Source organism: Sinohyriopsis cumingii, chromosome 16, assembly GCF_028554795.1.
Source record: "Sinohyriopsis cumingii isolate HCF-2022 chromosome 16, ASM2855479v2, whole genome shotgun sequence".
NCBI lineage: Eukaryota > Metazoa > Mollusca > Bivalvia > Unionida > Unionidae > Sinohyriopsis > Sinohyriopsis cumingii.
Window position 1 is genome coordinate 25441138 of NC_142976.1, and position 12402 is coordinate 25453539.

General features: G+C 33.5%; 1 protein-coding gene across 1 annotated transcript in view; it reads left to right on the plus strand.

The window, feature by feature from the left end:
* The window catches only part of LOC149780098 (axonemal central pair apparatus protein HYDIN-like), a 240483-nt gene that overhangs the window by 3195 nt on the left and 224886 nt on the right, over window positions 1-12402 (plus strand). Inside the window, exons 2-9 of the mRNA XM_089936859.1 lie at window positions 822-966; window positions 3087-3212; window positions 3817-3936; window positions 6328-6462; window positions 8084-8283; window positions 9057-9181; window positions 9762-9963; window positions 11232-11358. Of these exons, the coding sequence (XP_089792985.1) occupies window positions 826-966; window positions 3087-3212; window positions 3817-3936; window positions 6328-6462; window positions 8084-8283; window positions 9057-9181; window positions 9762-9963; window positions 11232-11358 (1176 nt within the window). The 5' untranslated portion in view covers window positions 822-825. The remainder of the gene's footprint in view (window positions 1-821; window positions 967-3086; window positions 3213-3816; window positions 3937-6327; window positions 6463-8083; window positions 8284-9056; window positions 9182-9761; window positions 9964-11231; window positions 11359-12402) is intronic.

Below are 12402 nucleotides of genomic sequence, written 5' to 3' on the forward strand. Positions count from 1 at the left end.
GAGGCCAACACATAGCCTTGATTGCATCATTTGGTGGCTGGAAACTTTTCAAGGTCATTTCAATAAACTCTGGAATAAAATTGGAAGGAGTGGCAGATCTCCATTTGAGAACTAAATATCACAAATATGTGCAGATAAAACATGTAAATGTCTTAGATGTCTGAATACCTTTGACCCCTCTGTATCATTTGCATTATGTTATAGAAAATTCATTAAATGCTTTGTCAGCTATTTTGATTTGATATAATCTCAGACTGATAAATCTGACCTGATCCTTATCAGGGCAGATTTATCGTGTCTAACTATTATAATCTGTGCTAACTCTTTGTCATTTGCTGAGCTCAAATGGCAACCTGCTGTTCCTTCCTATTTTACCATAAGGATTATTGAAATGATTTGTTTTGCATCTGCCATTTCATATTAGAAGTCAGTGCATTAGTTGATGATATCACCCATATAACAACAAGCCATGCCTCTTTGCAAGCAGTGCTTGATATTGCTTACTTGTATTCGGTAACCCAGAATTAAATATAATGAAAATAAGAGTAGCATTGTCATCTTCAAATGGTACAGACAGAAGAGTGACTGCAATTTTAAGTGGTAAATCAGTCCAGACTTTATTCTGAATTCCTGAGCATATGAGCACTGACACTAGTTGCACGACAAAGGTGGAAAAGTCAAAAAGAAGAAAATCACTATATTCAAGAATTGTCATGTAAGACCAGGTCTGCAGTGAGTGAAAGGTAAATTTTAAAATTTTGAGTTACATTTTTCACTGCTGCTCACAGTTTACACATATAACAGTGTCAGTTTCTTTACAGAACCATGCCACTTGGGGCATTTGGAGAGGTGGTGGGTAGAACAGGGACCCTGGAGGCCATTGGCATTGACCCTCAGCATTTCAAGAGCAAGGTTGTTGCTCCAAGAAATCCCAAACTAGTCAGAGGAGATGAGACAGAATTCAAGGTAATTATTCTGTATTATCCAGCTGCAAGCTGGACTCAAGATGGACCTAATATAAACTATTAACTTCTTTAATGACACTAGCTTTGTAGAATTTTATTATTTAGGAACATAATTTAATAGATGTATAATGTAAGATGGGGACAAGAAAGGGACCACCATGTTTCATGTACAAACCATAAGTGTCTTGTGCAGGGACACACCATAGTAGGTCAACCATCTTTTATTGTTTCAGCACCAGAAATGCTAATTAGGTGGTGGTGGTGGGGGAGCACTAGACCACTGGTCTGAATCTGCCTTGTATTCATATTCTGCTGTGAAACCAGCCCAAACCAAATGTACATCAAATCATGTATACTTTTTAGATATGCTAACAAAGAAAATAATGAACTCCATTATCCCAGATTGTTTTATTTACGTTTTATCCAGTTTTAGTGAAAATAGACAGAATCATGTAGTTGTATGTATATGTCTCATCTGAATACAGGTCTATCTCTATGTCTCTGTTTGTTGGTCTGTCTGTCTGAGAAATTTGAGGATTCAGTAAACAATTGACCTTTAACTTACAATCAAGTTTTTTTTTTATATTCTGTTTATATGAATGTTAAGAGAGTGCTCACACAATCCTTTGGCCCTGTCTTTATCATTCATTTGCTACCTACATGTATCTGTTTCCAGTCATGGTTAGTTTAAAATAATGATATTCACTTTTAGTCCTGCAGTGCATTTCTCAGTGACTGTTCAGAATGTTGAAATTTAGACTACCAGATTTCAGTAACCAAAATCTCTCTCTCCATGTTGTGAACTGAGCAATTAATCATTTTGGCAAATATTTGCCAGTATATTCCTTATTAAGGCTTATTTTGCCAAATTAAAAGATTACCACTTACATATCCAGCTTGCTACTCCTTCCAGAGCAGATGGTTGCATCAGCATGTGATTTTTACTAAAGGACAGCTAATGTCTAGCTGGTCTATCAGTGCTGTTCAGCTATCCAGAATGGTGCCATGGTTGCCATCTTGAAAATCTTGTTGTCACTACCCCTCAATGAATTGGCCTATCATCATGAGGGTTTCACTGAAAGACTTATCATGATGTCTAATTGGTTATAAGGGAATTTACTTCTGCAATTGACATCTTGAAAATCATGTTTTTGCTACATGTATGTCCTAGATGACTGGTCACATTAATTTTGTGCTTTCACCAAAAGGCTGTTGGTCTTTCATGGAAATGGTGCCATTCTGATGTCCAGTATGGCTTTAGTGTCAGTCATCCTGAAAATCTCATCATCAGGTTATTGTTACTACTCCAAAATGGAAAATCATATAAACATGGAATTTCCACCAGAAGACTTCTTATGATGTCTTGTTTGCCCTAAATAAAAACGGTGCCAATCTGACATTCAACACAGTTAAATTAAAAATCTTGTTATTACTAAGATTATCTAAGGTGGTTTCAACATTTAGCATTTAAAATTAAGAAATGGTCTTGTCTTGAATTCCTGGAACATTTTTTTGGCCAGTAGAGCATTAGTCCCTTCAAGGGACATGTTTTCTAATTAGCTTCAAATCTCAATAATTGAAAAGACTTATTGAAGAGTTTTTCATTTTGGAAACTTGTACATGGTGGAAGCAAAAACTTGAATTGGTTGCTTGTCTCTTAATCATGCTTTGAGCACATTCTTTGGCTATATCATGCCAAGGTAATGGCAAGAAAGTGCCTTTTCCAAGTACAAACAGACAGCTGACTGTTGAATTGAATGTGTTTTTCAAGATGGCTGTGTCTAATTCATAGTAAAACTTGGCTCATAATTTTGCTTTATGCAATGTTTCTAATAGCAATGTAGCATACCCAAGACACTAAAGTAGCAGCTATTTATTTTTTTTTCTCTGATTTCTTCAAACATGTAGACCAGTGGTAGAAATCTGAGAAATAAAGCTCTTGCAAACAAGTTTTAAGCATCATGAGATGGTCCTATCAAGAATTCTGTCAAGTGATAATCATTGTCTTTGCATCCGCTGCATTGTTAAGGAACTGGATAGGAAATAAAATAGTTACACATTTTTTGGCACAATGCAAATTATGTGATGTCCATTGATTCCACTGTCACGTTTTATTTTCAGATGACCCCCAGCAAGTTTTTGTTTGACATGCAGATGGATACAGAACAAAGACTAGCTAATACACATACCATGAAAGCACCAAAGAAGATTGAATTACTGGATATGGCTGATACTTCTCTACAGAAGGTAATTGTGTATTGTAGTCTTAATCACCAAATGTTTAAAATTTGTACTCAGTTACATTATTTTGCAAATTGTTTGCCAATAATGCTGCAACAGTTAGCAAACTATATTATGTACATTGTATACAATGCCATGTTTGAACAGATATTTCTTTGTTAGGCTTACCGCTGACAGATATTTGTGCAAGCCATCAACAAAATGCATGCAATACCTTACTCAGTTTGCAAATGTTTACCTCTGATAGGTTTAGGTTATAAGACATGTTTTTTTTTTAATAGATAGCTGTTCTTTGTTATGATGCAGTAATTGAAACTATTGTTATCTCTACTCCCAAATGATGGTCATATCAACATGGGGTTTTCTTCAATAGACTTCTTACGATACTCAGTTGATCCTAAATGAAAATGAATAATAATTATTACAGCTAAGTTGCGATATGTCCTATAAGTGGACTGGTCTATCACTTCATAAAATAAATTTATTGCTGAAATTTGAAGAAAAAAATCAATCTTGGTCTACTGCTTTGACTTTACAGTACAATACAGTGTCATGATTACCTTTGAAATCATTTGGAATTGACATTTTATAATTTCTTTTCTTTCTTCAGTTTTCTCAAGTCAACATTGATGAGCCAATGTTTCAGCCATTTCCCTCTGAGATTTTCTACCAGAAGTTTGAACCATTTGAAACCTATGAAGTACCCCTAACCCTGCGGAACAATGACAAGGTACATATACTAATATATAATAGGTAATATTTACCATGCTGCTAGCTTTTATGAATTTTTATGCATCTAATCTTGTCATAAAAAAGGAATATGTAAATATACAAACATTTTCTTGTTTAAAATCATTACTGATTGATCCCATAACTTTTATGTTTCAAGATATGACGGCCGTATAGTAATCACCATGTCCATCAATCCATCTATCAAACTGTCTATCCATTCACACTTTTTGCAACAATTAAAGCTGTGCAACCCTTACATGTATACCTTTCCCTCAATAACTTGCACCCAGATAACTTGCAGACCCTTTTGCAATGCAGTGTCAGGCATGAATCCCATTTTTTTAATATAGAAAATAGCAAATGAATTGGCCCTTATTTGTTAAATGTGAAGAAAACTCTGGTGTGACCAAAATTGGATATTAAACTTTGAAAATTCACTCGTTTTGTCATTGAAAATGGCAATTGGTGCCCAGAAATTTTATTCAGCATCATGAAATTTCAGTATGTAATAATAAGTGATATAATTTGTTACATTTTCTTTACAAATACATTTTTCTCATTGCACAGTAAATAGCAATATTTAATATTTTGATGCATGAAAATGTCAGTAGTGCCTGCTGTGGGCAGCACTTAATAAATATCAATTAAATAAGTTTTGTCTTGTGAAATTCATGATTTAGTTATATCTTTTGATTCATTTTCAGTGTAATCATCACAAATGCCATATGCCATTTTGTATTTAGATATGATAAGTATCAATTTATCATTATAGCTGTGTCATAAGTGCTGACTGTGTTTTGCTGTCTGATTTGAGGAAGTGTTTCTCATGTTGTTACAGTCAGTTAAAATAAGGCCTGCTTTGTATTGTCTTTTGTGTCAAAATCAAATAAAGGGGTTAGAATTTAAAAAAGTTATAATGCATGCAAATACTACCTGTGTAAGAACTAGCGTTCATGGTAGTGTGTCAGATCAGCTCCACTTATTTTGAGGCAGTTTGATGGGTACATTATTTCATGGGCCTAGAGGTGTCTTTTATGTTGTTTTTTTTGTTGTCTCATCAACTCCATATTGGATATAGTTTGGCCCCTGATAATTTGTAACATATCTTGAAATGGGATGTTGTTTGTAACTTGCATAGCTCAAGAATCATTCAAAATGTTCTGATGTAATGTTGTACTAGCATTGTCTCAAAGACCCAGATGTGCCTTTTATGAGTTTTGTCAACTCCATGTTGGATGGAGTTATGGCCCATAGACTTACATGTGCCTTTTATGAGTTTTGTCAACTCCATGTTGGATGGAGTTATGGCCCATAGACGTACATGTGCCTTTTATGAGTTTTGTCAACTCCATGTTGGATGGAGTTATGGCCCATAGGCTTACATGTGCCTTTTATGAGTTTTGTCAACTCCATGTTGGATGGAGTTATGGCCCATAGACTTACACGTGCCTTTTATGAGTTTTGTCAACTCCATGTTGGATGGAGTTATGGCCCATAGACTTACATGTGCCTTTTATGAGTTTTGTCCATGTTGGATGGAGTTATGGCCCATAGACTTACATGTGCCTTTTAGTCTCATCTGTTCCATTTTGGACAGAGTTATGTCATCATTAAGTATATTCTTGTCGTTGACATCAATTGTTGCTTGCAATCAGCATGCTAGATCAAGAACCATTGAACATATTCTGATGGAATATGGTAAGAATGTCCTGATTCTAACCCCTGTGCCCAGTATACTTGTCTCCAATGCCTTGCATACATCAATAGATTCACACCATATCTTCTTGGTCAAGGTCAAAGATTGCATGTGGGTTCCCTTATAAGGAAGTCTTTAAGCCACATATAATTTTAATTGTGGTGTTGGAAATTTGAGAAAAATTGGTTCTTAGATCATACATAGAATTTAAAAGTAACACTATTAACCTTTTTGAGTTCAAAGTCAAAGAGAAGAGCTTAATGGGGTAATTTTATAAAAGAAATTTCTTGTTCATGAGATAATTTGATATTACACTCAACCAAAATTAAAGTTGTGTTTTAAAAGAAGCAAACACTGTTTGGATATAAAAATCAAAAACAAAATTAAGTTCTTAAGTATAAACTACTTTCTATATTTGTTAGGTAGCAATTAGGTCATTAATTAGAGTAATTCTGTGATTAATGTAATTCCATCATAATTAGGAATGAATTATTTCAAATATCTACAACATATATACTGGAGTGATCTACACATATTCCAACTGAAGATACCAGAAAAAAGTAAAAATAGAGTTAAACCTATCCATGCTAGGTATGAGGAGGACCTTTTGGCTGTAGAAGAACTTGTTCCTGTTAAACTGTACTTGTACAAAGCTTTATTTTAAGTTTTTTGTTTTCTTATTGCCCTCAACAGGTTCCTCGCTTGGTGAAGGTCACACAGGCTAACTCCCCATACTTCAAGATTATCAGCCCACATGATGTTGGACACAAAGTTGGTCCTGGACTGCCTACAACATTTAAAATACAGTTCACACCAGATGAGAAGAAGGTTGGTGACAATAACCTTGTTTATAATAGGGTTTTCTGATGTTTGGGACCTGCTGTTTGTCCCAAGTTTGAATACTATTATTATTTATTATTATATGCTAATTTTTTCCCCGTTAACTTTACATTGTCAGAATCATTCAATATTAGCTGATACTGAACTCGCGTGACAATACACATATAGCATTCACATGCATAAAAGGAACTACGTTCTATTGTAAACAAACAATGGACGCAGACGCCAGCACATTTGATTTGTACACAAATCATGTACACTCACGTAAGAGGCTCTTTATGTTGTGGTTGTTTAAATTTGTTTCTGAATGAACTAAAACATGTTTCGTGGACTGCAAAAAAACCCAGCTGTTTTGGCACATTCCGCGTTGATACAATGTTACGAATTTAGGCTTTCGATGATAGTGCAATTGCATCCTCCTTACTGCACTCAAAATGAAATAAGCATTAAATTCCATAACATCTTTTTGATAATTGCAATTGAAAGACTTCATATTTTTCCCACATTATGATTTCAAACCTTCAGTGACAGAAACAGAAACACATTTGCAGATGTAAACACACTTCTCCTGCGCCACTTCAATCCAATGTATTTCATGTATAATTTGCACAGATGAATCCAGTCCAAAATCACAAACTTTTGTTGAATCAAAACAAAATAACAAAATATATTCATTCCCGATCAAATGGAAAAGTTGTTGCAATGCGCATACATTCACAATATGACTGCAAATTTCAATTTTAACTAGACACACCATTTTCTTTCGAAAGTTATGTCGAGCACGCGACTAAGTTCAAAACATTTATCTGGACGGAGTTATGTGCGCATTAATAATGATGTCATTGTGTAATAACAAATCTGCACTTGTGTATTTAGTTTGGAATACGGCATTCATTCATTTACGTTGTTTCTTGTAGTGTATTTTGTTTATATAATTAAACCTTGGGTAGAATAAAAAAATGAGCATATAATAAAAAGGTTACTGCATTTGTATGGGAAAATATGAACTCGTTTTGTCGGAAGGATATACTGCACTCCCAAGGTCATGCAGTATTCCTTCCCAAAACTCGTTCATATTTTCCCATACAGATGCAGTAACCTATAATTATTGCATCATTTTTTTGTTTTTAATCATGATGCGCACAGACACACATATAGACATACAATGAAAAATAAATGCTGCATTGACTTAACTGAAGGATAAACGTATTTAAATAAATTGGAATGACTGCCATAAAATACGTTTTCAGAATGCATTCTTCATTCATGGAATTTTTCATTACCAATAACTGAAATGTGATAAACGTTTGTCTCAGATCAACTACTTAGATCATAATGCAAGTGGAAGTTTGATACTGGTGAAAACACTCCATTTGTGTGCAAGGCCAATACAAATCAAGAAACACAAATACTTTTTGTTGAATATTGTCTGCTCTTTGTGTTTCTATGCCCCACCAAGAAATGAAATCATATAGGACAAAGGACAGTATTTTTGGAATAGAGAACTATTCCTTACATGCTATTGGAAGAGCAGTGAGGCTGCTTTACAGTTTGAAGTACTTCTTAGTGTTGTTTTTATTTAATGTGTACTATCTTCCATCCATTGCAGGACTATCATCATGAGCTGGTGTGTACCACTGAGAGAGAGAAGTTCATAGTGCCAGTCAGAGCAATAGGGGCCCGAGGGCTCCTTGATTTTCCTGATGAGATCAACTTCCCCATTGGGCCTGTAAAGTACACCAACACTAAAACTTTGCTTGTAAGGAATATAGGAAACAAGGAGGCCAAATTTACACTCACTGCTGAAAAGTAAGTACTTTATCACCAGATCATTTTCTTTCTCCTATTCTGTTTAATGCTTATTAGCAACTTAGGAAATAGAGACTTAATTAAGCAACAAGTTGTAAAGCAGGATCCATAAAATGTATATATATACATGATAATACAGGAGAATCCTTTTATATAGGACACCCAGGGGACCAAACAAGTGTTCCTTATATGCAGATGTCCCTTATATTGAGGTCGAAAATGATAATATTATTGAGAATAGAAGTTTGCAGTTGTCCTTTATGAACAATTGTCTCATATATGGAGGTATTTGATAAGACAGAATGTGCTGTAATAATAATTATTACATCAATAAATTAAATGTTGTTGTTGCTACCATATGTTTGGTCATGGGAAGGTGATTATGGTTGAATGAGGAGTAGATCGGGGTCTATTCTAGACGGATGATTTAGGAGGAAATTCTTCACTCCCTTAAATTTGAAAAAATGCTCGAAATTTTCTAAATATAGGCAAGATTTAGTGAAGTAAATAATATAGAGCTTGCAGTGTGTAATTTTCATGTGTTTGAATATTTGGTATGTTTTAGAAATTAGTATTAAACCTGCAAACACATGTCCTATTATAGACCAAGACCGATGGAAGCTTAAGACTGGCACTGAAAGTGGTCTCTATTGTGTATTTACTACAGAATTATTTATGCCTGTATTAGGGATACTGTATTAGAAAAGTGATACCAAAAAAGATGTTCTTTTCAAGAAAGATTATGTTCCATGGTTTAAAAATTTCTCTTTCAGACCTTTTTCAGTAACCCCAGAAATTGGAACTCTTCCTGTTGGGGAGAGCATGCAGGTTACAGTAGAATTCAAACCACAGAAGGTTGGGGATTGCAAAAAGGATCTGATTTTGCACTATGATACAGGTATGTTTAAATATAATAAAATAATCGGTTGTTTGATTTTTGCACTATGTTATAGGTATGTTTAAATATGATAAAATGATCGGTTGTTTGATTTTGCATGTTCTTTCTAATATTTTGTATGTTGTGTGCATTTATTAAACTTATACATGAGATCTAACTAATAGATAAATAATTTCTATATTTATTTGTTTATAATGTTACAGAAAGTGATTGTCCTGTTTTCTGAGATAAAACTGTAAGGGAGACTTTGGCAGTACCAGTAAAACATACTTGGGATCCAGTAAGGCACTTTCATTGTAGAGTATATTCCTATGAAATTAATGTTATATATAAATATATATATATATATATATATATATATATATATATATATATATATATATATATATATATATATATATATATATATATTATTTCCATATTCCATACTCTTGCATAGCATTATTTTCTTTTTTTGATTCATTTTATCTACATATTATTTTATCTGTTGCTTATGTCTTATCTCTGTAATATTACCTTTAAATGGGATTTGCAATTTTACACTTCTAGCAATAATTACAGTTCCATCCTTCTGATTTAGGTGAAGATATCTTCATTACCCTGTATGGTGCTGCACAAGATTCCAATGTCCGTCTGGATAAAAACTCCATTCGAATAGAGAACACCTTTATTTCCATGGCCAATCAAAGGACTGTTACCATTAGCAATCGGACAAATGTCATTGCTCATTTTAAATGGAGTCAGTATGCGACACAGGAGGAAGAAGATCAGCAGAAACTCAAGTAAGAATCACAAATACTGTATTTATATGTGCATCAAATGTACTCTGATGTGTGGAGTGTAAACCCAGGGTTCATTCTTAGATGTATGATTGCATGATTCTTACTACTTCCTAAAAAATTACACCAGAAAATTGACCAGGTGTGCAAAAGTCATTGTAAAATATTAGGATGCTATGCCTTTGTTTACTTCATTAAATCATTATTTAAAAATGCCTCCTTTTGTTTTAAAAATGGGAGAGGATTTTCTCCTTAAATTTTTACTTCTATAATAAATCCAGGTAAACCCAGGTCCCCATCGTAAAGTCTCATGGGAGATTGGTTATGTAACCAGAATGAGTTTTTAAAAACCGTTATCATCATCATCGTCATCATCGTCATCATTGTTGTCATCATTGTTGTCATCTTTATCATCACTGTTACCATCTTCATCATCATCAGCAGCAGCAACAACAACAACAGAAGATGTTTTTGTTTCATTTTTGATGATTTACAAAAATATCTTATAGTTATCCACACTTTGATTGTCAACATAGCTAATCTGGAAGTCATAAAATCTCTTTGAGTTGGAGACTTGAGTTTCAGCTCCCAGCCAATCAAAAATGACCTTTTAAAGAAACATTCCTTATGATTGGTTGGAACAAACTTGAACTCAAATGTACTATCTTCAGGCTGGATATATTTATATTGATGATAGTTTTGATACATCATGACTTCCCCCCCACAACACCAAAGAAAAAGATTTAAAAATTCTTCAGGACGTAATGACCAGATTTTTTTTTTTTCTTGTGTGTAAAACTGAGTATACTATCCATTTTATGGATTTCTGTTGTGCCTTTTGTGTGTGTGTAAAACTGAGTATACTATCCATTTAATGGATTTCTGTTGTGTTTTGTATGTGTGTAAAACTGAGTATACTATCCATTTTATGGATTTCTGTCATGTTTTTTGTGTGTGTAAACTGAGTATACTATCCATTTTATGGATTTCTGTTGTGTTTTTGTGTGTGTAAAACTGAGTATACTATCCATTTCATGGATTTATGATGTTTTTTTTTGTGTAAACTGAGTATACTGTCCATTTTATGGATTTCTGTCATGTCTTTTGTGTGTGTAAAACTGAGTATACTATCCATTTTATGGATTTCTGTCATGCTTTTGTGTGTGTAAACTGAGTATACTATCCATTTTATGGATTTCTGTCATGTTTTTTGTGTGTGTAAAACTGAGTATACTATCCATTTTATGGATTTATGACATGTTTCATTTCAGAATAATATCCAGTGTGTTAGAGGAAGAGAAGTCAGACACAGACAGATTCCTGGAGGAATGCATTCAGGATCCAACTCTGCGTGATAAACTGTCCATCCTCAACCGAACCTTCCAGAACAGGAAAATGGTGGGGAAAATAATTACCATATGTGCTCCTGAGATTGTTTCTGTAATCTTAAGTCATATATTTGCTATTATTTAATGAAGTTAGATCAGATATTATGAAAAGTAGAAAAAAAAACCACAATGGATGTTATTGAAAATTTAGTTTTATCAGCAGTATATTTAATTAGTAGAATCAATCAAATGTAAAAAAATTTATATTATAGCTATAGATGTGTGTTGGAGAATATGTAAACATGATTTTATTACAGAATTCATGAAGTCATGAAGCTTGAAAATTGATTACACAGTGCATGACTGGCCTTCACTTGAAAATCGATTACACAGTGCATGAATGGCTTTCACTTTGAAAATCAGTTACACGGTACTTGAACGGCCTTCACTTGAAAATTATTACACAGTGCATGAATGGCTTTTACTTGAAAATCAGTTACATACTGCCTGAAATGTCATAGCGAAATGAAGGTTTTTCATGCAATGTGTCTTTGATTTTTAAGCTTCGTTACTTCATGAATCCTGTAATATATAAAACTGAATTTTTATAATTGCAAATAGTTAACAATAAGAGTTATTTCAGTAAAACATAAATAAAACCTAGGGAAGGCACTTTGAATATGAAGTAGTTACCCATAAATGCTATTTACAGTCTTGGATCAATTTTACATGTAGTCTTTGAGTAATCAGAGTATTTGGTATATATTTGTTATAAATGACTCCCCTGGGTTCCATGTACATTTAAATAGAACATCCCTAACAAGTCTCAAGAAATATACAAAAAATTTTAGCAGTTGTTTGTAGATATTTTAAAGGGTTATAAATTCATAATTAGATCCTTCCTGGTTGGTATGAACTAATAACTTTGTTTTCTGCATCACATGTTGTGATTTTAATCAGTCCAATTCGTTGTTACAACGGCTTGGTAAATATTTTAAAATATTAAATAATAACCAGAGATTTCATTGTCCACAGCAAGGGTAAGGACATTATAAAAACATCAAAATATCTGGATAAATATAGCAGATGATACTGCCAGAAAATCTGATGTTAA